At 47.8% G+C, this 26,799-nt stretch overlaps 1 protein-coding gene across 1 annotated transcript in view; it reads left to right on the top strand.

The window, feature by feature from the left end:
• LOC144942133 (plasminogen-like) overlaps positions 1-26,799 on the top strand; it is a 101,814-nt gene that overhangs the window by 19,787 nt on the left and 55,228 nt on the right. Inside the window, exons 3-6 of the mRNA XM_078868893.1 lie at positions 3,252-3,398; positions 8,790-8,918; positions 21,058-21,227; positions 24,497-24,662. Of these exons, the coding sequence (XP_078725019.1) occupies positions 3,252-3,398; positions 8,790-8,918; positions 21,058-21,227; positions 24,497-24,662 (612 nt within the window). The remainder of the gene's footprint in view (positions 1-3,251; positions 3,399-8,789; positions 8,919-21,057; positions 21,228-24,496; positions 24,663-26,799) is intronic.

Genomic DNA, 26,799 nt, shown 5'->3' with positions numbered 1-26,799 from the left:
AGCAGCATAACGCCAGCGTGTCGTGTCTGCCAGTTTGAACGCATATATTAATGCATTCGTCCGAGCATGTTTTATGCATGCATGTAGGCAATAGCCAAGCATGCATTATGCATGCGTGTGCACGCGCTACGCGCAGTGTAAGTGTATGGCGTAATGTAAGCAATCATTTATTAATACGCTTTTTGTTTGGCTGTGAAGCACGCATAGGCTCCATCCGTGCCTCACAAGAGGTTCAATTAAGCCGCGTGCACGTCATTATGAAGGGGGGGGGAGGAGGGGCGAGGTGGGGGGAGGTGTTTTATGCGAAAGGCAAACACGAGCTGATATTTTAATACGGCTTTTTACACTCTTTCTGGAATGTTTAAATAACTACCCATTCTCCCAGCCAACCCCAGCATGCGCAGTAGATGCTCGCGCTAGGCATGAAATCATGGATACGGTTCAGCGACGTGTTCATCCACTGCTGGATGAGTGAATTGTTCCATACGCCTTTGTCGGTTATTCTGGTCGGTGTGGGTCACGTGAAGGTGGTGCCGAGGGTCAGATACCGTTGTTAGCCGCGGCTGGGACTCGAACTCAGCTCGCCAAGTTGACCGCGCAGTGTGCTATCCACCACGCACCTCCGTTCCCTGACAGTTACGTGGGAATGTTTTCGCATTCGCACGCGCAACGATGCGTGGCATAATTGATTAATTAATATCGTTTATTAAGACTTGTATCGCTGCGTGTACAAAACAAAAATCGATACTGTTAGATTGGTATGTTGTACGGACTCACGTAACTCCGGCAGCCGCTAGAGGCCACTGCATTCACCACGATTTATACAACTATTTGTATATGAAGAACATATTTATACAATACCTTGCATGGACTCTTGCTGATGAATCACTACCATCGAATCGAATCGCCGCGAGGTGGTGGTGGTGGTGATGATGATGAATGGTTACGCCGCGAATTACCACGTCCATGCTCGTCTGGCTTAGTTGTTCTGAGCCACAGGTGGAAGTTCCATATCCCTATGGCCGAAAGAGCAGTCGTTTCGACCGGTTACAAACTGCATCTGATTAGTTACGCACCGTATTAGACAATTGACACTCGTCCGTCACCCACGGGATATTTTTGTTTGATATTTCTCTCTGCGCGTGACATCGGCAACACGCGGGGTACGCGTTGGCGAGCGGTGACCCGACGTTTCAACCGCGTGTTCTACCCATCTCCGATGTCCATCTGTAAAAATAAAAAAATAAAATAGCATTATTTGTGAATGCTATTAATCTCTTAGCTCTGTTGTGTGTTTTTCTAACCCCCTCCCCCCGCAATAAAGTGAGAGCCGGGTTCACATTCATGAAACTCTCGCACGCACGCACTGCTCTGATGCTGTGTGTACGTAGACCTTGCCCTTCACCTTAAAGGTCAAGGCGTCTATGACGGATCGTTTAAGCTTGGCATCTGTAGGCGGGGCTGAGACAAGGTGGTGTGTGTGTTCATGCGCGCGCGCCTGTGTGCAGGTGTAGGCATATATATATTTCCACACACACACATCCCGTACACGTGTGATATCACACACAGTTGCTCACTCGTCTGTCTGACCGAGTAAAAGGTGGCTCTTGCTGAGACATCGGACGCTACGTGGAACCATGAAACTTCTGGCGTTGCTTCTCTTAGCGGAATTTTGCTCTGGTGAGTTTCACGTTCAGCACACCGGTGTGTCAAGTGCGTTACGCAGCGGCGTGGAGTGGCGTCTGGTTGCGTTTGAACCTCAGTTCCTGACGTTATCTCCACGACACACGTCGCAACAGCACGCGGGCCGATCTCCTCGGATCGTGAGATCGGAACTGGGAAGCAAAGCCGGGGGTCGAGCGCATGGGTGCCCTGTGTCGTCGGTGCGAGGCTGTGAGATGTGCGAAGTGTCACCCCCCTCGTGTGCGTGAATGGGGTTTTCTCCGGGTTGTCCGGTGACCTTCCACATGGAAGCCAAATTCTCATGAATACGTACTTCCCAAACATGTCGATACAGGATCCCCCTTGAAAAAGAGTCTTGGGACTCCCCAAGATGTTACTGGATAAACGGCCTGATTGCCAAACTATTGTCGCCGTACGCGTGTGCCACGATGCGTTCATACAGAGCAAAGGATGTGCGTGCGCTTATCGTACTTACACGTAGATATTCCCCCTTGGGAAATTAGAACTTTATAGGAACATCAATTTAACACCGGGGGTATGTGCATTATTTAATCCTCCCACTTGTCGGAAATGCTCCGTGAAGTCTCATTTAATTTTTACTCCGTAAAAAAAGCGACCTCGAGCTCGGCTTAGACGTGTCGAGTGGTGGCGCAGTTCTGTAGTCGTTAGCGCGCGGAGCTGAGAACCTGGGCCACCTGCGTTCGATTTCTGACCACGGCTTACATGAGTAGGCAGTGGTATCTCAATCGATCTTGTGCCTGCGCACGAGGTTAATTCAGCCGTAAATGAGTACTCGTTCCTGGCACGGTTGTGTAAATTTTCGAGGGATACAAAGATGGCGCATTGTCTTTGTGTTGTGCGCCTTTTGGCGTCATCTGGTCCAACACCATGTGAGACTATAGGCTCTAAGAAAAGCTGTCTCGGGTGTGGACTAATCAATTTCAAGGACAGTGCATACATTATCAGAGTTGTGTTTTTTGTTTGCATTCCGACCGCAGGTATTGTGGTCAATCCAAACATGACTCCTTGTAAAAAAGGTGTCAGTTTCGTTGCCAGATAAAAGGGTAAAAAAACTATTATCGGATGCAAAGGTGTCCGGGCGCAGTGCTGGGCACACCAACCCGTCATGCACTGTTCCTGCCTTAATAAGTGCACGCTTCCAGCAGCAGTCTGTATGGCTCTAACGGGATATCTTTGTGTCTGTGCACACTCGTGTATGTGTGTGTGCGTGCGGAGTCAACACATGTCAGGAGGGGTAGTGCAACGGTTAGCGCACTGCGCTACGAACCCATCGAACCAAGTTGGATTCCCGCTGACGGCCACCAATAGTGACGATTATCTGAACCGGTCCTGGGCCTAACCGAGGTCGACTCAGCCTCAAATGAGTACCTGGTGCGGTGTGTAAGCATCGCCAGCGACAAAGGCGGTCGGGAGTGGTTCTCGCCACCCACCCCCCTCGTGTGCCGTGCCGGCCTTCCATAGGTGCTACTCGCTAACAGCGCTTCATGCGAGAGGCAAACACGACCTGTGTCCATGAAGGCTATTACGCGGTGTCTTTGTCTTTGCAGTCAGCACACAGACCGTGGAGTGGGTGGACCACTGCTACACCGGTTCTGGGATTGGATACCGGGGACTCCAGACGTTGACTGCATCGGGCCACCAGTGCCAGACCTGGGCCAGCAAAACCCCGCACCTGCACGCGTACACACCAGAAGGTATCTTCCCGACGTTCCTCTCCTCCACCCCCACGTGCTTGGGGATTCTGCCGATGTCTGTCGCACTGGCAATGTATGGATATGCGTTTTTTTGGGTTGAACCGCGTGTTTAATAAGAAGGCTTTCGCGACCCACATGAGCTAAGGCCGATGACTGCGGGGTATTTCTGTTTACGACGTTGGCAACTGCACGATACTGCTTGCTGTAAACTGCCAGCGAAGACTTCCATACGCAATTGCTAAAATGTTGTCGACTTCTCTCCAACACATGGGGTTGCTGACGCAGCAATACATTGGCAACGTTGGTTCACGTGACAACTCTATAAATTGTCCGTGTCGGGTGGAGGAAGGTGTATGACACAAATTTACACTCACGCGAACTGACCTCGAAAAATCAACCGTGAATTGCACGCCGTGTTGTTTAGCACGCTGTTCGACGTTTCGCTCCACATCCTGGGAGGGCACTGGATTTTGAGCAGCTCACTTTCCGTTGCCGGCTGCTGTTGCTGATGCTGCTTGTATTGTTGTCGCCAGTTATTGCGTGAACTAAACAGAGAACCCAGGAGGGGCATGCATGTATGTACGTCCATAATACAGTTTTTTTTTTGGGTTAGATCGCGTAAATATATAAATGTGTCATTAAACCCGCCACCACCCCCCACAGCCAATTAGTAAGGATTGTCACGCAAACAGAACGTGCCAAATCGTTACTAGTACAGCACACCGGTGCGTTGGAGAGCAAAGCCACGACATTTACAATCTGATTTCGATTTAAAGATTTCGTGACTGCAGGCTGCTACAAATTTCCAAATGTTAAGCCACTTCGTTGAGCAATCATTTGTGACCAGGTGGCTTATTAACGCATTCCTGCGGAGGGAGCTGGTAGGAACGTTGGGTTGCTCGGTCAATGGCCAGGGTCAACGGCGGCGTGGTGTATTCCGCAAATATGCCCGACTGTGAGGGCGGGCACAAGCCGGCGTGAGTAGGTTAAACGTTGAGTTTTATAAGGGCACCACGGGGTGACCAGACCCTCCCCACCCAGCCCCACCCCTCCCACCCCCCACCCAGCCCCTCCACACCCAGCCCCCCCCCCCACCCAGCCCCTCCCCACCCTCCCCTCCCCACCCACCCCTCCCATTTTTGGATGCACGACGGACGGACACAATAATCCCCTGTGGGCTGGTGTAACCAGGAGGTTCCTACCAGTAAAAAACAGCTATATAGCTCAGTGGGCCCTACCTGGTAAAAATAAAAAAAAATGTTCACGCACACTGAAGAGCGCGGTGAAGAATGGTTAAACACCGCACCATCCACTCAGCAGTAGACCGGTACAATTGCAGTCCTATTATTCTGTTAATTATAATATACTTATCACATACACATTCTGCAGAAAAAAAAATTCACAAAACAACAGGAGATATCTGTCGGAGGGACGCAACTGCGGAACACGGCATAGCGAGTGTGTGGGCATGGATCACAGTGATGGAAATAAATGTGGATTTTATATGGTTGTTTAAAATGAGACCTCATTTCAAGATGCCACCGTACAGAAATAGTGGGCATATTTACTTTATAGAGAGTGGCAGGCAGTCAGTCATAGGCATGCGGATTAAGGTCTTGAGCCTGGACTTGGAAAATGGAGGAAGGAGTCAACATAATTAATGACTCTCTCTCAGTCGGAGTACATCGCAGGCGTATTATAAGCTTGTCCACAATGGAATCGCAATTGCTTTAATTTTCTCTCGTAATATTTTACGAGATTTCCTCTGTGCACAGCACATTGCTATGCTGGAAAATTAACATTCTACCACAAGATGTTTACAACCTCTAAATCATAACAACATGACATTTGACCCATTGACACATGCCTTACTCTTTATGCCTAACCTTTTTAATTAAATCCGTGAATTTTCTATCTATAATCTCCCACGATGACTGCAATGTCACTCTTTTTGTTGATACTAATTGTGATGGGACAGGTGGCCGGGGGAAGCAGTGAGTCATATCCTGGTTTCAAATGTATCGCTAATTCCGCAGGTCCCCGGGTTCAGACCCTCATCACAGCTGCGCTTATGAATGTTTGCTTTTGCGAGACCAAGATTAGAGGGCCGCTTGTCCTTGATCGAGGTGTAAGGTGATATACCGTCTGCCGATGTCAACCGCTCCTTCATCGCCACCGCCCTTCGATCCCATTAGCCGTTCCGCCGCTGCCAGAGAGGATGCGCGCTCGTCTGAGTTTGCATCTTCGGCGTCGGCTCTCTTGTGAACGTGCAAAAGGCATTTCCGTCGTAAGGATCGGCACAAACACAAGTGTGTCCTGGCCTCGATGTTAAGACGTGACCTCCGCCGACTGCCTGTCTCAGTGATGCTGTTAGAGGCGAGAGCGCACCACACACAAAGGCTTCGTGTGGATCCTTATTTTATGCAATGTGGGTTTAAACAAATTATATATTCAAATTTTCAAGGACAATTTTGGATACTTTTCGATTTTTCGGATTATATTATATATATGTGTGTGTGTCTGCACGCCAGCAAAACTGATGCCATCGGATGCCACGTCACCATCTTTGGTGTAAAAAAACGGATCAGCGATGTAAAATCTGTGGAGTCACCTGCAGTTTTGTATCAATCCGGTACAAATATTTGTTCCTGGCCGTCCAAAATGTCGTATCTAGGCTTTACTTTAGGATATTTCTGATCCACCAGTAAATCCAGAGCACATTCCTATATACTCTGCATATCTATGGCACATATATGCTGTCGGTCATACATTTAGGGTACGTATCGATGACCCATATATGTGTGTGCGCGCATTAGGTCACTTGGCACAACAATTAAAGCGGCAGTTGTCTAACCGCGTGGTCTGATTCTCACATATAGAATGCATGGTTCACTTAAAGTATAAGACTTTCGAAACGGCTCATTTGCATCATAATTATTATTCACGATAAGAGGTTTGGTAATATGATCTCAGTTTGCCAACCATGCAATGTCCACATACTGCGGCGAATATTAACATGGATAATTAATTTAGAAGCGGGGGGGGGGGGGATTCAAACATGTGTGCGTCGTTGCACCCGAGCGAGCCCGTCATCCACCACCAGCTACCTCCTAACTTCACCCACCTACTCGAGTTAAGACACAGGGCCATAGGCGCAGGTTGACTTGTATATTTGGGGGGGGGGGCGAAGGAAGGGGTAGGGGTTCGCTTTGTCCCTAACATTAGGAATCGTGAATGCAAATATATTTATTATTTTTTTTATTTTAATTTTAACATACTGAAAATAAGTTCATAAAGGTGTCCCGTTTCCACCCGCCCCCCCCCCCCGCGCAAACTGCCCATGCACTGGACCCCAATTCATGCAGCGAGCGATTTTTTTTGGCCATAACGATAGCTCCTTTCTTATTCTTTCTCACGTAAAACGAAAATCGGAACTCATTCCACATTTTCTACGCGCATTCATCTGCGGCTCGCTGCGCACCGAAACACGCAACCGACGTGGGCTATTCCACAGTTGTCAGCGTTGAGTTGTTCAGCAGAATGGACGCGGTGCGGCTGGATAAGAGCGGAGGAGAGCCAGTGGCGGTGCCCAGACAGGTTTTTTTTGGTTTGGCCCGCGATAAAAGTGAAATTGCGTCGATCACGCTCAAAAGGAGGTGTACAACCCACGTGTTTGGGTCCCTCCTAGAGCAGTGGTTCTTAACCTTCGCTGCAGCCTGAAACCCTTTGATTCTCGATCGTTAAACTATTTATAACGTGAATTAATTCATAGGTTTGATGAAACGAAGTAGTTGTACTTACGTGCCCGTGATTTACCCTCTGAAAAAATCCGGCATTGTCTCTTACCCCCATAAAGGGCATCTCGCACCGCCAGGGGGTGCGTGCACCCCAGGTTAAGAACCACCACTGTCCCAGAGGGACGTGATGTCCACAGTTGTTCTCAGCCTTGATCGATCCACCGCTGGATGCTCGCGTGCCTTTCCAAACCGTCACCATCGCCTGACAGTCTCCGCGATGTAACGATCTCGTGGAGCAGCCTGAACGCGAGCCGATGGTTGTTTCTTCTCTGCCTGTGGCTGGTGTTCTCTCGTTGGATTCCCACAAAACCATCGCCTAGTCTCGACCACTGGGCCATAGTCTCTCCTCGCCCTGAGGCGAGCGACGAAGATTGTTGCCGACTCCTCCCACCCCGGACACTCTCTGTTCCAGCTTCTCCCCTCCGGCAGAAGGCTGCGGTCCATCAGGACCAAAACCTCACGCCACAAACACAGCTTCTTCCCATCCGCTGCTGGCCTCTTCAACAAGGCCAGGGGCTCAAACTGACTTTAGAGCTCAAACTGACTTTAACACAATATCTGCACAATGACACCCTGCCATATTTGCACTATGTTACCCTATTTGCATTTTTGTAATTGTATATTATAGCTATTGTATATTTTAGATTTTATTTTATTAAATTTTTACATACTTTAGCTCCTTAGTACTAGTTAGACTTGTACCTTTAGTATAGTTAGACTTGTAAACCACTTATTTAAGATTCCTAAACGTTGAATGTATGCACCTCCCGGCCAAAGTAAATTCCTTGTCTGTGCGAACTTCCATGGCGAAAAAAACCATTTCTGATTCTGATTTCTGATTTCTGATTCTGATTTCTGATTCTGATTTCTGATTCTGATTTCTGATTCTGATTTCTGATTCTGATTTCTGATTCTGATTCTGCTTTCTGATTCTGATTTCTGATTCTGATTTCTGATTCTGATTCTGATTTCTGATTCTGATTTCTGATTTCTGATTCTGATTCTGCCCTGCCCCGGGCAGCCCGCACGCTCCACTGAAGCCAACATGATGGTTCCGAACGTGCCCACGTTCGCCAATCCGAATGTTCATATTTCTGTCTCTTATTCAATGCAAATGCATTTGCACACTCTTCATCTTTTGTGAAATCTTATTTGTCGGTGTCCCCGTTTCTGATTCACGTGTCAATACCCAACCTCATTCTTTGAATGCGTCTCAATGGAACTTCAAAATTCTGCTTTAAAATATGCATCACATCACGTTTTATCTCTTAATGTTTGGGCCCTGGATTTTATTGTTTTGAATTTGAATCACATGCATAATGCATTGCTTTCTTAACCCAGAACTCCCTTGAGAAATAGGTTTTTGATCTCAACAGATTGACCTCAATTCAATAATACTAATTGTGTTGCATACCTCCCTGATGTGATCTAGATTCGTACCGCGTGCTGTTCGACTTGATGTCCGACGTTTCGTTCCGTATCATGGGAGCTGGGGAAAAACGTGGGACATCATGCGGAACAGCACACGGCACAGCCCGTACAATGCGACCTGATTCAAGTGTTCATATTCATTGACTGCTCCATGGTCTTCCAGGATTTCCGGAGGCTGGTCTGGAGAACAATTACTGCAGGAATCCGGACTCGGACCCCAATGGACCCTGGTGCATAACTCAGGATCCCAACGTCTTGTGGGAGTACTGCGCCTTGCAGCGCTGCGCATCTGGTACGCTCTCACCGCATTGTTACACGATTGGGATTGACAGAGCACCTCGATGGTTTGTCTACGCACGTGCATGCATCCCACGATGCTGTACAACATGGCAGGATGTGTGCATCACGACTTAAACGGAGTCATATAATTAAAGAGCGTGAATGTGCTGTTCCTTTTATTTGAAAGAGAAGAGTGGAGAGTCACAGGCAGATGTGAGGAGGAAGGTGTAAAGCCTTAAGCGGAACGGTGGCAGGGAGTTTGGCAGCATCGGTGGTTGAGGTAGGAGGTTCCGGGCTACAGGGGCAGCAGAGGAGAAGGAGCGACCTCCCGCTGGGTAAAACTTGACTGAGATTGAGATGGAAGGTAGAGGCAGGAGAGTGGATGGATGGCAGTCGAGTGAGATTGGCGGAGGGAGGTAGGAGAATGCATGGAGGGGAGAAGCAGATGAAAGGGGAGAGGTAGGCATCAATGAGTCCGTGTAAGATCTCAAAAAGGGCGGTGATCCTGCGGTTGATCCGGGACTGCATCGTGAGCCAGTGGAGAGATTGGGATATGAAGACGATGTGATCCCACGCCACGCGCATTCACTCATACCTGCAAAGATCCCCCTGGTAGTCTTTAACAGACTGTTGGGGCATATGCTATGAGCGAGCACCTATGAAGCCGGCACAGTATACGAGGGGGTGGGTGTCCAGCACCACGCTGGAGAGATGAGGCCCAGGACCGGTTCAGAGAATATAATCGTCACTATTGTTGTCCATGAGCGGGAATCGAACTCGGGTAGCCGGGCTCGTAGTGCAACGCGCTAACTGCTACACTACGGCTCCCCGCTCATACCTGCACACGCACTCAGCTGCACATGTCTGAGTGTGCGTGCACCTCCAATTTCAATTCCGCTCGGCTCTAAAAAGTGGAAATTCGATGCCCGTTTATTAAGGCCGTGTGGTGTCATCCAGCGGTGGTAACGGATGGTATCCTTGACCACCGCAAATAGAAACATTCCACTGGCCAACTAAATACACAGCATTCCACGTTCACTGAACTGCTAAGACCAAGGTGTTCCACGCAGTTAGTTATTTTGTTCATTATTGCATAATGCCTGCAGTTGAGTAAGGCACACGAGTCAACATTTTGACACCGTAAGTCGTTCGTGTGGTCACGTGAGAGCAAATAAATGGCGTGCGACAGCCAGGTGCTAATTGCTCCACGGGGGTGCATAAATAGATTTGACAGTCCCAGGAACAAGGTCGCCTCTAAAAATAAGACGATCGCGCGTGATCATTTTCCCACGGCGTTTGCTGTGGGGCATTCGCACGCACCGTTCACAATGGCCAGGGCAAGTTCTGCTTTGCGGGTCCGAGCGTTGATAGGGTTGGTCCACCGTCAGGTACCGAATGAAGTCAGTCGGACTCAAATATTTGAGCGGAGACACGGAACTAAACTCTGCTTATATACAGGATGCGCTCTCGGACATCGTCTTTCGTACGGGTTAATAGCAGCTGATTGAAGATGTAATTTGAGATTTGTTATCCACTCAATTGTCTGTTCAGACGCAGAGTGGATCTCGTCCGTTCCCCCTTTAAAGGAGCGAAGACATCAACTGCAGCGGTGGTTTGGAATTCGTGGCCGCACTCGCAGGCCGCCGAATCTTGGATGTTCCAATTTGTGCATCGGGTGGCCGCATCGGTTCTCACCCACAATGATTCACAACGCGTTTACGAGTTAGGATACCATTAAGGGCACGTCTTAGAGGTCGTGTGTCTGCCGTGCTGCGGCTGCAGGGGCTTAGACAGCGTTGGCGACGTGTCTTGCGGCATCGGCAGTTTTGCCCACCGTGACATCTGCAACCCGCCGATACAGATTTTCATCTGCGGTTTGAGTTGACTCGCAAGGGAGGGGGCCGGGTCACGTTCGGACACCCTCGAGTGCTCAGCGAGGGGCGGGAGTTGAAGCGGCAACTCGGACGACGGACGAAGAGCGCAGAGTGCGAACCACTAGTCACTGACACGCGCACGCGCACGCGCGCACCCATTACGCGCATTCCAAGTAACAAAAGATCCCGATAGCTAATTAGCAGGGAGAGGCGTATAGATGTACACGGTGGCACCGACGACTGCCATTATCAGACTCGGTGAATTAATGAGGGTGAAGTTAGTGCTCGCGGTCAGGCGCAATTGTGTTGCTTTGTCGGCGGCGGAGACGTCTGCTCGTTTGTTGGCTTCGTCTCCGCGTCGTTGTGTGTTGCGAAACGAGCGATGGGCGAGAGTGAGATGAGATGGGGAACATAGACATAGAGTAGGGAGAGAGGGGGTAGAGAGAGAGAGAGGGGGTAGAGAGAGAGAGAGAGGGGGTAGAGAGAGAGAGAGGGGGTAGAGAGAGAGAGAGAGGGGGTAGAGAGAGAGAGAGGGGGTAGAGAGAGAGGGGGTAGAGAGAGAGAGAGGGGGTAGAGAGAGAGAGAGGGGTAGAGAGAGAGGGGGTAGAGAGAGAGAGAGGGGGTAGAGAGAGAGGGGGTAGAGAGAGAGGGGAAGGGGAAGGAAGACTTTGACTTCTAAACAACTTTTATTGCCGCCAGCAGCAAAAGCACTGGAGGCGATTTCAATATGAAATACACAAAGTCACCAGCAAACAAAAGAAAACAAACGTTACAAATCGTTACAAATCGACGCGCTGTGGTGCTGAAAGCACCGCGCACAATACAAAAGAAAAGTCACGTGGTTGTGGTGTCATCGCGCAAGCCACGGTGACGAGCGAGCGCTTCAGAAGGTGAACACCACGAGGGCGCCGTCCACGCTGGTGCAGAGGGCCTTTCCGGCTCCCCAGCGTTCGAAGAAGACGTGCACATCACCAACATGTGTGTGGTATGCGTGCTCCAGCCGGAGCCGCGCCTTAAGCAGGCCTCTGAACACTGGAAGAAAGAGGAGAGCAGAGAGTGAAATCTTTCGTGAAATATTTCAACGAAGAGAAGTGCCGACTACACCGAGCATCTTCTTGTTTCCTCTGATCGTGAAGAAAAGGAGAAAGAGGCACGGAGCGAGGCGATGTTTCGAGGTTGTAGGGCTGGGCTGTAAGCGTCCGCTCGTCACTCGGGGCCCGCGTCGTCAGCGGGCCGCACTTGTGAACAACGAAGGGGCCGTGGTAACCCCCCGTGCGCGTCACCGACCTGCTCGTGATAATGAGCACACGCTGCGCGTCAGTCAACGTGCCATCCCGGTGGTCAAGTCGCGTTTCGCAGACGCGGCTGCCCGAGTGTGGAACTTCCCCGTAGGCTTCCATGCCTCTTCCCGCCCCGGAGATGTTGTGCCTGGCAGACCCCCACTCGCGGGGTGTAGCACGGACCCAGCAGCATCACACCGTCAGACGTCACCACCCTGCCTGACGTCACCACCCTGCCTGACGACGACACCCAGTCTGACGACAACACCCAGTCTCACGTCACCCTGTATGACGTCACCACCCTGCCTGACGTCACCACCCTGCCTGACGACGATACCCTGCCTGACGTCACCACCCTGCCTGACGACATCACCCTGCCTGACGTCACCACCCACCCTGCCTGACGTCACCATCCTGCCTGACACCACCCTGCCTGACGACATCACCCTACCTGATGTCACCACCCTGCCTGACTGCCCAGGCACCACCGCATCGCCACTGACAAAGCGGGAACCTCAAAAGCGTTGAGCGGTCGACATTCGTTGGGACCCTGGATTCGCAATAATTCAATGTAGAGCCCTTCTTGCGTGCGAAACAAACAACAACAACAAAACCCTCTCATGCGATTACTACGCATGCGGCCAATTAATAACGCAGTCTAATAGAATAGGCGGCCGAGTTAACGATCCACAAATTAAAATAACTCTCGTTGGCTGAGTCATCAATATATATACGGGCGCAGCGTATATGGACCCACTTTCCTGGCAGGTCTTTAATTGCTTTCTAGCCGAGCTGCTCCAATTACTTTCAATTAGAGCCAAGCGTTTCCCCCTCTACATTCAATTAAAGCAGCACTCTGCAGACCCTCATGCCCCCCACCCCCTCTCCACACCACCCCCCACCACCCCCGCCCCTCGCCCTATTCCAAGCCGCAGTCCCAACGATTTGACCCGACAGAGGAGATGGTTCTGTCACGTTCGTATTTCGTTTTTGCGCCGGCGGCGGTAGTGGTGATAATACAATAAATATTATTAAGTAAAATTTGTATTGCGCCCTTCATCGGCCTTTTCAAAGCACTAAAACACTCGGCGTGAATATAACTCGTGATGCCAATTTATGAAAAGTACTAAAATAAATGCTAAACTTTATTTTCTGAATTTAATAATAGTTGAATAAACGGACGCGTATGAATAAGTTTAAAGACCGTGGTTAAAAAAAAATCACTACGCAGACTCAAAGATGCCGAGATCTCGTAGAGTAGAGTTCCAGATTGTGGGGGGCACGTGGGGAACGACTCTCTCGCCCATGCCCATCGACCGAAGCCTCTCGCAACCTGGGAAAGCACGGAGGAGATGTCCATCGCCTCCCTGGCCCTCCCTCCCAGATTTTAGAGACCTTTAGGGGACAAATGTGTACAATGTGTCTCTGAGGTAGGCTGGGGCGAGGTGGTTGAGAGATGTGTATCTTAAACGAAACGTTGTACCGTGTGAAACTGGAAGCCAGTGCAGAGAGTGATGGCTAAACTTAAACTTCTGTTAATATATACGTGTGTACATTTATTTACCCAGAAGTGCATTCATTACAAGAACAGATATGTCAAATAAATGTGTTTACCCAGGCGCGAGTGTTAACAGTGGTCAGTGCACTCATAACAGAGATATGTATAATCGGGTGACGTTTCAGGCCATGGACCATGCAGAGCAGAAGGGAAAAACAGCAGTGACGCACTGACGTCGAGACCGTACTTTACAAAGTGGGTCATTGATCAAGTGCGATCGATGATGGCGAGCTGTGGCACTGTAGTTAGCGGCACTGTGCCGTGAACCCAGCGGCCCGAGTTCCATCGTAGCGCGTCGCTCATGTCAGCGATGGGCGATATCTGTGCCACCCCTCGAATGCCCCCTTCACCAACTCGCGCTGAGCAGCGTGCCACTCTATCATAAAAACAACCCCCGTGGCCGGCACGCCGTAAGGAGGCCCTCATCCAGCAGCGGATCGACAAAGGGCTGAACATATATATGTATTCTACCTCGTGAGAAAGGTTTTCGCAGAGCCTTAAAAGTTCTTCGTCTTCGTATTGATCGCCTTGATTGACTTGTGCGGCCAAAAAACGATGTTGAGTATTTTCTACACGTGGAGAGACAGTGAAGTGCCCTGAGAAGACCAACGCAGAGTAGGAGAAGACGCTCAAACTTTGCACGTATAGGTTGGCAGCCTGCTTACTGCGCTACACTGACTACTTCCTGCAGGTAGATGACTTGGGTATGTATGTACTGTATATGGAACTTCTTTCACACCGTACGTAGCCAACCGTGCTAATCGGAGGTGCGGGGGGAAGGACAAACTAAACACAAAAAGCAGTTGTAACGAAATTACTTTTAAATATAGATCATTTAAAAGTGCATAGCTCCGCTGGCTTCCTAATATCGGAAGGAAGAGCGTTCCAGACGGCCGCAGAAGCACATCTGAAAGTGCTCGATGCGGTGACCACCGTCTTTGTTCGATGGCCAGCCAAAAGTCGCTGCGAGGATGACCGGAAAATGGGTTCTCGGTACGATCCACCAACCCTGCCCCCAACGTGCTACATTACAGGCGTGCGACACCACACTCGCTCATGGCAAAACCATCATCAATGCACCCGATCTGATGGGATCTGGAAAATTGAACAGGCCTGAGCATTGGTTAGTCCTTGTGTAGTGTCAATGATTCGGAGACAAGGTTTGTACGAGGCACCTTCTTTATTATCAATGTTCACGGTCTCGTCCACACACTCTCCACAGTCGCTTAGCCTAGCCTGTACACAACACTAGCCGTCTAACACTGACTGCGACAGCCAACAACTATCCTGCAGCGCAATGTCTAGCGAAGACGGCGGCGACGAGACGACAGCAACGACGAGACGAGTCCACTCCCAGAACCGGCAGCCTCGAGCCCCCACTTTCAGCTCCTTTTATGCTCCCGGCACGGCCTGGCCCCGCCCTGACAGCGTCTCCCTTCTCGAACCCACCAGCAGGTTCCAGGGGCCTCCAGATGGGGTCCTCCGTGACCATTGCCCTAGTTCCTCCGCTCTGCCAACACACCGTGCACACCCTCACCAGCGTGTGCACTGTGTCTGTCCACCACAGTTGTCGCTGGTGTCCACCAGCCGGCGCTATTGCACTACACTTGTATGGGGACCTGCTTGGGAATGCCACCTGCTGGTGACTTGGGCTGAGGGATGGCCAGAAGATAACAGTGCAGAAGTGGATTCTTGAATGAATCTGTGATGAACTTTGAGTTTCACGCCCTTGTGTATGCGAGGTATTTTTATTCCACGTACTCCAGTTTCCTATTGCTTGCCATATACGCGATATTGGAATTGGCCTCCTTGAAATATGCTTTCTCGGATAAATAAGGCACATTGTTATAAATATATATACACACACAAGAGATTTTGCATTGAAGTGGTAATTACATTTTTGCCATCTGGGCTGAGGAAATGATCATAAATTAATACAAATCCAGTTATTTAATGATCATGTGTACGTTAACCATACGAAAACTAATATTTGGAATTAATAGCCCCACACAAATGAAAATTCACAATTTTGCTGGAACTGGAATTATCTGCTTCAATTGCCATTTATTTTTTAAACAATCCACTAAGTTGTTCCAAATAACTAATGAAAATACGTGCATTTTCCAAATTCTCGTTGATTATGTTTTCTCTTCTTCACCTTCTCTGACAACGTGTAAACTTGCATAGAAAGCTCGAATTCGTATGCGCTTGCAGTGGCAGTTATTGCTTTAACTTTTAAATAAACATGGGTGCTAGTGTCAAACAAGCATGATGAATGCGTTTTGTCGGGAGCGCCTGGGTTAAGCCAGGGCTATGTGCGTCGCAACATTTCCAACTGCCGGCTGCAATTACGTGTGAGCTGGGCAATTCCACCAATTCATCTTGCATGCATACATAGGCACGTACATACTCACCGTCACTTTATATACAGCCCTTTGTCAATCTACTGCTGGGTGAAGGCCTCCACACACCGTTGGCTGTCCATAGGGGCTGTTTGAGCACGAATCAGCATGTTGGTCCGTGTGGTTTTGGTAAACGGGTGGCCCGTGACTCGTTCATTCAGATATCACTCACCACTTGTGCCAGCCGTGACCGGTAAGCGTCGTCAGGGCGTCGGGCATCGTAGCACAGTGCATGAACCACTGCGCCACCGCTTACCACCCCCCCTCCCCCCCCGTAACTGTGCCGTTTATTTATTTATTTGATAACCATTGCCGCCTTCTGGAGTTTCATGATAGCAGTATTTAATTCTCGAGTTGTACGGCGTGTTGTTCGGTATGATGTCCAACGTTTTCATCCACGCGCAGGAAGCTTCTTCATGCTGTGCCTGAATAAGCCCCCAGCATGCGGAGTGAAACGTCGTTGGGGGTACAAGTCAAAAGTACACCAGAAAGTGGCTCAAACAGTAAAGCCTAAAGTAAGAATCCAGGTGCTTCAGGCATCGGTCACCACAGATGTAACGGTACGGCCCCTTTTCCAATTTATAATCGCCGCACAACCATACCATTGCATGAAATGCAATCTGATATGAATTACCGAAACGGAGTTCAACATTCGCGCAATTCAATTTAATTTGAACGTATTTTTTTTGTATCGCCAGTGCGTCACTGCCGCCCGAAGCCCCACGTATTTTTGTTGAGAATTTTGCTGTTGTTTCTTTTCATTTTGATGATCGAGGGCCGAGTTGCGTGGGTACTGCCGGCTCGAGGGGTAAACGCAGGGACTCGTTTAAAAAAAAAATCGGCAAAGCCTCATAAGCGAGAACCACGCCGGCAGGATCTATTGGAACACTTATGTGGATTCAAACTCTTGAAAATATTAATACTTATCTCTCAAGGCTCGGTTGGGGTTTAGTGTGGGCAGCAGGGTGAAGAATTAGCAGTGTTGAGTGTGACCCATTTGTAAACTTACGAGTTTCATTTTATCATCAAACCGCATGCCCCATTGCTTTACAATTCGGGGCTTGTGTTGGTAGCAAGCAGATTAATAAGAAGAGAACCCAAGCTGTGATCAGTGCTCACTACAGGCAGTGCCAAAGGGAAACTTTTTAAAGATAGTATGTTATAAGTTTAACATTTATACTATATTCTCCGGATTGTGAAGCATCGTGTCCTCCTGTATTATGTAAAAGTTGGGGATCCGTCTTATGATGTGGTAGGCATGCGTGTAAGACCAGCTTTGTACAAGTTTATGGACTTCGAGCGCGTGTGGGGAACGTCTTACTTTCCCCAGGGTCTTATAATCCAGATACTGCTATTAAGTGTGTATGTATTTAAGGATGTGTCGCCATGTATTTGTTATTTCAGTTTTTGACAAACGTATTTCAAACAGAAGCAGTTGTTGAAGTCGTGTGTTTTTTGGGAACAAGGCTAAATGTAGTCATTATAAATAACCAATCAGCCATGATAATAATGAAATATTTCAATCAGAAATTGTATCAATTAATGCATTTTCCAAGAAATGTCATAAATAACTGAAAATGAATTAAAATGTCCACGTTCATTAGGTGAGTTATACTTTATAGTTTTAAAATCCCGCAAAAATGAATCTCACAATTATGCGCAGCAATCACACGGGGAAACTGTTTTAATTGCGCAATTAAATACCTTAACGTGCTTATCTTAATTGACTCAAGGTTTACTTATAATTGTTGTTCTTACAAAAACATATATTTTTTTATAAAAACATCACACTTTTGATGTTTTTTTTGTTTTTACGAGCCAGAAAAGCGTTGTGTCACTGTGAATGGACATATTTATTTTTATTCTTAGCATTGCACTGTGGGGAAATTGCTGTTAGCGAGTGCTTGTGATGGCCAGCATAACACAGTGAAGGGGCATAGGGATCACCACCACCACCACCACCATGCCCTGCCACACCTTTGCCTCCATGAAGCTGATGTTGACGACGCTGTACCAGGCACTCATTTAAAGCTGGAGCAATGTATGAGATGCCCTTTGGCAGGTGATCCATACACAACTTGACACTAATGGTGTGTACCATGACCACTATGGCACTACTCTCCCATAACTGACACACACACACAAAACAACAACAACGATCAACTATTTAGCCGTATAGATTGTTGGCACAAGTCCCGTTAACGAGCACCTGTCAAAGCTGGCATGGGGGTAGTGTGCGTGTCTCCCTGGGCCGTGTTTGTCTCTCCAGTTATGATGTCCGCACACCACTGCAGGTATGCAATTAAGACTGTGTCAACTCAGAAGAGAGCCAGAATAGGTTCCGATGCTGTGTGCTATTGACGTTATCCGTGGCCAGTAATTTCAAGTCAGTTGGCTTGAACGATCGTGCAATGCACAAGCCACTATGTCGCTGCATCCCTACCCACACAGCCCGAGTTAAATCGTAATTTATTATTGTCCTGTGACAAAAATTAATAATCATTGTTCACTGCATATCCAGATATTGCCCGTGTGGTTATGTAACAAACTGCATGACTAATGAGAAAGTATTGGATGTCTGGGTGGCTATGAATAAACCATAAGGTCTTTCCCGAGTGGCTGACAAGGGATAATGTCTGTCTCAAGGTACCGAGCCAACAACCTCTTGTACGTTCCTGAGTTCATGAGCACAGTTGAAAGGTCAGAATTGTAATGTTCTGACCAAAGTTGTAAATTGGATACATTTATTAATGTCTTTGGTCACAGCACAAAGACAACGTTCCGTAATTAGTTTTAATTTTTCCATTGAAATTCATCACTCAGCTCTGGGAGTAAAATGATTAGCTGGTTGTATAGTTATGAATTTACAGCTAATATACACGCTTACCACTAAACGAGGATTGTGCTATACACACACACACACGACTTTCCACTTCATGCCCACCTTTAAAAAAAAAAAAGAGTAAATTGGCATTTTTTTATACGCATGCATATATGGAGCTTACGTGGTAACTTAATAATTAAAAAGTGAAGTTCGCATTAAATGCCAAGATTCTTACACATGTAAGGATAAACATTATTTCAGGTGGTGGAGTGAAGATATACAAATTGTTTCATACAGATATGGGCCTTTATCTAAACAAACTTTTCCTCGAATAATTATTATTTTCTCAGGTTAACTTTGAACGGGCAATAGTCATACTTATATGCAAAAGGGATGTCATCATTTGTCCCCTTGGTGATTTTATGTAAACTGTCACGATTCTGGCCCACGATTCGATTATATCATTGATTTAATTTGGTCTCGTTTGTACGGTCTCCTTTGAATTATCTGTCAATTGTAGGGGGTTTCCGTCTTATTTGTTGCACGAGCCTAAAATAGCATTTACACATCATACTGCTATACACAAAAATAATAATCTATGCCGCGAGTTTCCTGGCCGACTGCTGGCCGGGCTTTTCTTCAACCCAACAAAACTCTGCTGCTAGCTGGGTAACTGGCTAAACGGGTTATTTTCCGTGTAACAAACAAACGATTGAATTGAAATGGCAGAAGAAGTTTGTAAGACACGTGTAGTGTACTAATTCAGAGACGCTAGGAGGAGGCGTTATTCCTCTTGTTAATTCCGGCTCTCACAGCCATCGGCGATCACTCCATACCGGGACAGCCAACATGCTTCCAGACCCACAGCTTGAAGAGGCGAAGACCATGACGACAGCAGCATGACGAGTTCCATTCCCGATTGCAGCAGCCCCGACTGGGGGTCGGAGCTCGCCTTTTATTCTCCCCAACGTTGCCAGGCTCCGCCCTCGGCCACGCCCCCCTTCTGGGTCTCCCAGAAGGCTCCGGGCTTGGCCCACGGGTCCAAGTGGTAGAACGGGCTGCTACCCATAATCTCATTGGCTACCAATCACCCAGCGCCACGCGCTACAGTGACTCATTTAATGTCACTGCGCATGCAATAGGCAGTGACAGCAAAGAGGTGGAGTAGCGAATCAGGGATAATCTAAACAACATAAAAACTCACAATATTTATGATCTCGGCATTTTATTATTACTACATAAAATAGTAGATTACCTTTTAGTGCTCCGAGTACAGGATTGTGAGAAGAGTATTAATATGACAGCTGTCTCTTTATGTTCTGTTGCAGAGCGATATGTTCTCTGCTAGCTAATTTAACATGTATGTTTAGTACATTTTAACTAATTAATTCTTACATGAATAATGCGATGCAATTAGCCTGAAAGTAAGATTCATTTTAATTTACGACTCATTACATATTGTATACACTTGATATTTTGTCCTGAATGATCTCCACAATTTTTCTTTATAACCCATAATAACGCCTGACAAAACAGAAACATTTGTAGCAAGCCTGGTTTTGCTTAATCACATCCTGGATGAAGCTTTATAGAAGGCTGTGAAGATGATGCCTGGCTTAAAAAAAATACGTGGAGAGACACACGCTTATTCAAATTATTGGTTCTTTCGGTAAAGTCACGTAGAAGGGAAATAATAAAAATATAAAACAATATTATTTCCCTTCTACGTGACTTTACCGAAAGAACCAAGAATATGAATCCCTGCAGTCACAAAAGCTTTAAATCAAAATTTAGACACACGCTTGTTAATTTGGTGATGCTCAAGTCGGTATTTGACCCGGTGGTGCAGAGGTGGGAACGCACAACTCACAATGGGGAGGATTTAAGTTGATATCCCAGTGAGAAGTTGACTCAGCCCTTCATTGTTCTGGGGGTCGATAAAATTCGTACTACTTTGTGGGCTACTCAACAACCATTGTCACATGGAAAGACCCCGCAATGGGAACGTAGAATTTCCACGCCTGCCTCAGGGCTGCGAACAGGAGGCAAGCACCTCTCCCATTCGCTTGCGTGTGAAGCCGCTGTTTTTTTTATTCACTCCTACAGCCACTTCATAATTCGAGGCACCGCTTAAGCGCGTGCACCATAATTGGGATCGTTGAGAGATTTCTTTAAAAAAGAAACACGCACATTTTTTCCGACGAACTTTGGCAGACGTTCTCCAGCGCTACGGTGAACTGCACACGCCTAACTACCCACTGGGCTACTACCCGAGCAGCACCACCCTGCAATGGACGCTGCGGAGCGAGGGGCCGCGCATTCAGATCACCTTCCTCGACTTCGACCTGGAGGCCGACGGCCACTGCGTCTACGACAGCCTCAAGGTGAGCGCTCCCTCCCGCTCACGCGGGCCACGATTCGGCCAAACGCCGCCAAATGTCACTGGGTTGGTCGGGATGTTTGGTTCTAGATTTGAAGCTTTCGTGACTGCAAGGATTCATATTCTTAGGTTTTTTCGGTAAAGTCACGTAGGTGAAAATTTTAAATTAATAAAAGTAAACTTGATACAGCTATCGTGCTGTGACGGTTCCACCTGAATACGGAAGCTTGTGTTGCCTCCGAAACGTCGTGACTTTTATTTAATATTTATTTTACTTTTATTAATTGTAATTTTTCACCTACGTGACTTTACCGAAAAAACCTAAGAATATGGGATGTTTGGTGGTTCGCTGATTTCACTCTTCGTGTCGCCGGTGTGGCTATGGAGAATTTTAAAAAAACGTCGTGCTTGACTCACAAGATTGTCACGTTTACAAAGACAGCATTGATTACGTGCCAATGGAATTGGTCACCTTCTGACCAATAACCTCCGATCAGCACGATTGGCACGGTCGGCTTAGTAGGGTTGCGAAAGAAAGTCAACATTCATGCAATCGACGTTCCTCGCCGGTGGCTTAAGAATGTCCGTGACAACCAAATAATCAACATCAACGAAGGGTGACGCCTCGCTCGGCACTGCCCTGAGCTTCATCAGGTTATGAACTCGCAAATCGAGTGAGGCCGCTTCGGCTCACTGTCACATCACCAAATGGAAAAGCGTGGGTACATTCGCATTAACTTTGTCATTTTGGCCAGGCTACTATTAATATGCTAATGATTTAAAACTTAAAACAAATCTATTTCCGTGGGATTCAGCAGACTTCTGTTTGGATGGGCTACTTTTAATCCGTTAATTATTTCACGAACTTTTCTTCAAAGAAGGTACATTTGTAAGGGATTTGATTTAAATGTATGCGTCGTGCACTTGGCTATCGAGTTACGTTTTTTTATTACAATTTAGTTTTCAGGTTACATTATATTGACAAACTCAACACATTTATCCACAACACCGTGGTCTTAAAATAAAAATATAAAATAGGTGACGTTGAAGGCAGTGGCCGTTTTTCAAAACTTTATAAATCAATTGCGTCATCCGTGTGCTTTTAAAAAAGAAATATTTCCAAAACGTCACCTATTAAATATATTGTTTGTTCTTTTAAGACCGCAGTGCCATTGACGAATGTGTTTTTTTTATAGTTAATTGTACTTGGGCACTCCGTGATCTCCACATAATGTGTCTCTATATTAGCCGTGCTGGTCCTGTGGGTTCGTAATTGAGTGTAGTTTGTAGCATCGTTTAAATATTTACTTATTATTGGCACTGTGAAGCCAAGTCGTGGCTATCAGACCTCGACATTGGCATTTAGCTCGTGAACATATTGCCACGCGCAAGAATAGAATTGATAATGTGGCGTGCCAAGCAGCACTCTGTTAAAACCACACTAATTATCTGCGTTGGCAGTGGCGCACAAGCACCTGTAGCCTCCTGTCGATGGGCTATGAAGAAGAGTCACTGTCCAAAACATCACCTACCTTTACACGTTCCCTTTTGAGGCCACAGTGTTATTGACGAATGTCTTTCGTTTTTTCTGTGTTAGTTTAAAATAAATCCATTTCACTGGCCCCTCAACAGACTTCAATTTCAGTGCGCTACTTTTAACGTTGTTATTTATTTTTTCCAATGTAATGTTTCCCCTTATAACGGCACGAGTCAAGATGATCATCAGTCAAGAATATATATATTGCATATACAAAGTACGATAGTTCCTGCTGTTTCTAATGTTTGCTTAACCATTGCACATACGTGGCATGTAATGGGATCACGTGAGCTCTGCAGCCACTTGTGACCGCTACAATAACTACAGTGTAAAAAAAAAAGTCTAATCTTAAATATCAGCGATACCGAATCGTGAAAATTCATCGCATCATTGGGGGATGAATGAATTGTTTAACCTCGAGACAGGGAAGGCAAGAGTGGGGGAACACACCATAGGAGAGAGATAGTGGAAGGGAGTGAGTAACAGCGAGTTAAGAGAGGGGAGGGAGCGGCAGCTGGGTTGTGAGAACTCTATATGACGGTACAGAATAATAGGAAGGATTCATCTTCTTAGTTCATTCGGTAAAATCACGTAGAAGGTAAATAATTAAATAATGAAAATAAAACATCATAAAATGAAATTCTCACGACGTTTTGGCCACAACACAAGCAGCCGTCCTCGTGTGAAGAAACAGAGTTGTCGGAAAGACAGTGCTCCAATGAACACTGCTAAGCTTGGCAGCGTATTCAAGCTGGGTGGGAGGAGAAGAGCGCCTTGACAAAGGAGTTTACATGTCAACAGAGGAATTTAGCATAGAAGTAGCTAGTGAAAAATTAGCATGAAAACTTTAAATCGAAATAGGAAGGATACGAGTGAAAGTAAACACGTTGCCCGATTGGTCCAATTGTGGAGCAGTATATTTACTTTTAAATTGTGTTACCCATTACTAAACCAAACTAAACTTTTTATTTTACCAGGTCTGGCCCACTGAGCTACATAGCTCTTTTTAAGAGGCGACCTGGCCACAAAATATAGCTCCTCGAAGTGGCTTATCATGTGGAAATGTATAGCAGCCAATTACTCTAAAACGCATGCTTCTAAATGTGGAGGGATAACCCGTAGGACCCGGAAAAAACCAACGCGACCACGGGGAGGGGAAGACACGCACACTCCAAATATATAGGTGGTCAGGGTCGGCATTGAACCCACGACCTCCTGCCTACCAGGTGAGGTAGTTAACATCTCGCCACGGCGGCGCCCTTACAACATAGGACAGAGAGAGAGAGAGAGCGAGAGAGACAGCGAAAGGGCAAAGCCATGACAACAGGGTTCACCACTTGAACACGCAGACTTCTATCAGGGTTCACCACGTTCATGGCGTTGTCTCGCTGGTGGGTGGTGGTGGTGGCGGTGGGTGGGTGGGTGGTGGGTGAGTGGTGGTGGTGGGTGGTGGTGGGTGGTGGTGGGTGGATGGTGGTGGTGGGTGGGTGGATGGTGGTGGTTGGTGAGTGGATGATGGTGGTGGTGGTCGTGGTGGTGGTGGGTGGATGGTGGTGGTGGGTGTTGGTGTAGGTGGATGGTGGTGGGTGGATGGTGGTGGTGGTGGGATGGTGGTGGTGGTGGGTGGTGGATGGTGGTGGGTGGTGGGTGGTGGTGGTCGTGGTGGGTGGGTGGGTGGTGGTGGGTGGATGGTGGTGGTGGTTAGTGAGTGAGTGGTGGTGGTCGTGGTTTGGCAGGTGTACGATGGACCCGACGCGTCGTCCCCGCTGCTGCTGAGCGCGTGCGGCGGCGAGCGACCGGCCGACGTCGTCTCCTCGGGCGCCGCTCTGCACGTGGCGTTCACCTCGGACGCGACGGTGGAGTCGCGCGGCTTCTGGCTGTCGTTCGTCACCGTGGTGGACGGTGCGGGGCCGAAGCTTTCGCGCACGCAATGCGCCCCCCCTCTCACACACACAGACAAAGACTTAACAGATTGTTGGGGCGAGTGCTGTTAGGGAGCACCTATGAAGGCCGCAACGGCACACGAGGGGGTGGGTTGCCAGCACCACGCCCGACCGCCTTTGTCTCCCCAGTGGCGATGTTTACACACCGCACCAGAGCAATAATTTTGAGGTTGAGTCGGCCTAGGTGGGGGGGGGGGGGGGATCAGGACCGGTTCAGGTATCAGTTGTCGCGAATAGCTCGTTGTGCTAACCACTGCGCCACCGCTCCCCACATGACCCACAAAGACAAAGGTCCCTCCGTATAGCCTACAAGGCTGTCGAGGGCAAGGGCTGTCAGTGAGTGCCTATGAAGGCAGGCATGGAGTGAATTTTCAATTTAAAGCTTTCGTGACTGCAGGGATTCATCTTCTTGGTTCTTTCGGTAAAGTCCCTTCTATGTGACTTTACCGAAAGAACCAAGAAGAGACGGGCGAGTGGTTTGACCAGCACCACGCACAGTCACCGTTGCCTCCCAAGTGCTGATGTTTACCGCGCAGCACCAGGCACCCTTTAAAGGCTGAGTCGACCTATTCGTCACTGATGTTGCCCGTGAGCTGGAATCGAACTCGGGTGACCGGGATCATAGCGCCTTGCACTAATCACTGCACTTCCATCCCCCCCCCCACGCTCACACGAGCACGATTGTTCACACATGCCGGTCAACTCGCTATCGATTGCAGAACGTGAGCTGCTTTGTTCACTGAGTTCCCGAAGAAGCTTGTCAGCGCGTGGAGGGAAACAATAATCGTGAATAATCATTATAAATTAAAATTAATAAAACATCAGACATCACCCGAAAACATGTTGGAAAACTATACAGCACAACCGCAAACATTTTTTGTGCGTCGTAGTAAAGAGGAGCGACCCGCTAACGTTACGACAATCAGAAGTAAAAACACGACGACGCAGCGCCTAGCTCTGCCAAGAGCAACTCAGATGAGTTGAGAATTTTGCATTTACGTAACAGCAACAAAAAATCACAATGATAATGATCACAATAGTCAGAGACGCTGCCGTTGTGTGCAGTCAATCGATTCGATCTCCTGGCGCGGCAGTTGACACGGCCGGTGCAAGTTTCATGAATCTCACGGCCTCTGTCCACCCATCGAGCATAAAATGTTGCACCACCGCCATTCGTGGCGGGTTGCGGGTGTTAGGGGGCAAAGAGAGGCAGTTGCCCCCACCTCTTCCAAGAAGATGTCTGGCCATTATGGAAGAGTAGACCAAAATACCTGCGAGAGGGGACTCTCAAATGCTCCCTGTAGTGGAGCAGTCGCATGAGCAAGCAATCGCAGGGCTGCACTTTAAGCCATTTTCATCGCAGCTAAATGGAAGAGACTATTTCGTTCGTTAAGGAGAGGGACGGCGCTGGGGAAGGCGAGGCTCTGGTGGAAGGCGCTGGAGGTGTCGGGGCACAAGGTCACGTGTTACTCTCCATGCGCTGTCGTGGGTGATTGCAGATTGTACAGTTGGAGACGGATAAGCAAAAGTCGACCTCTCTACATAAAACATCAATTTACAATTTACATAACGCGCCAAGGCCCTGCCGCAAAACGTGATAGATGAAGCATTTATTAAAATAGTTTTTTTTGTCTGCCAGCCAATGCAAATATGGATCTATGCAGCATTTGTTATAGCCGACAAACTCAGCAACACTTTTAGTTTCATTTTTATGCCAGAGGCTCATTCGCAGAGTTAGGCCTGTTGTTAGACAATTGCGGATAGGTTACTTCATCCCATGGTCTTTCTGCTCTTGTCTGTAACATGTTGAGATACGGCTACATTTTTTTCATGCGAATGATTTAAAATGGTCAGCATTGCATATACCAATTGGGAGGAGCATGCACAACATGGCCTGTGGCCTTTGTCTTCCCAGAGATTTATGTCGATAAACCTACGCCAGGTATTCACTCTGCTTGCGGTTGCACCCGATTCAAGAGCTGAATGGCTCACAGGGCTATACCTAATAAATGAACTTGAACTTGAACCTCGGGAAAACTCAAGCCCGGTTCAGAGATAGCAGTGATTTATTGTGTTGTGCATGACCAGGAATCGAA

Source organism: Lampetra fluviatilis, chromosome 26, assembly GCF_964198595.1.
Source record: "Lampetra fluviatilis chromosome 26, kcLamFluv1.1, whole genome shotgun sequence".
NCBI lineage: Eukaryota > Metazoa > Chordata > Hyperoartia > Petromyzontiformes > Petromyzontidae > Lampetra > Lampetra fluviatilis.
This window is presented reverse-complemented; position numbering and strand designations above follow the sequence as displayed.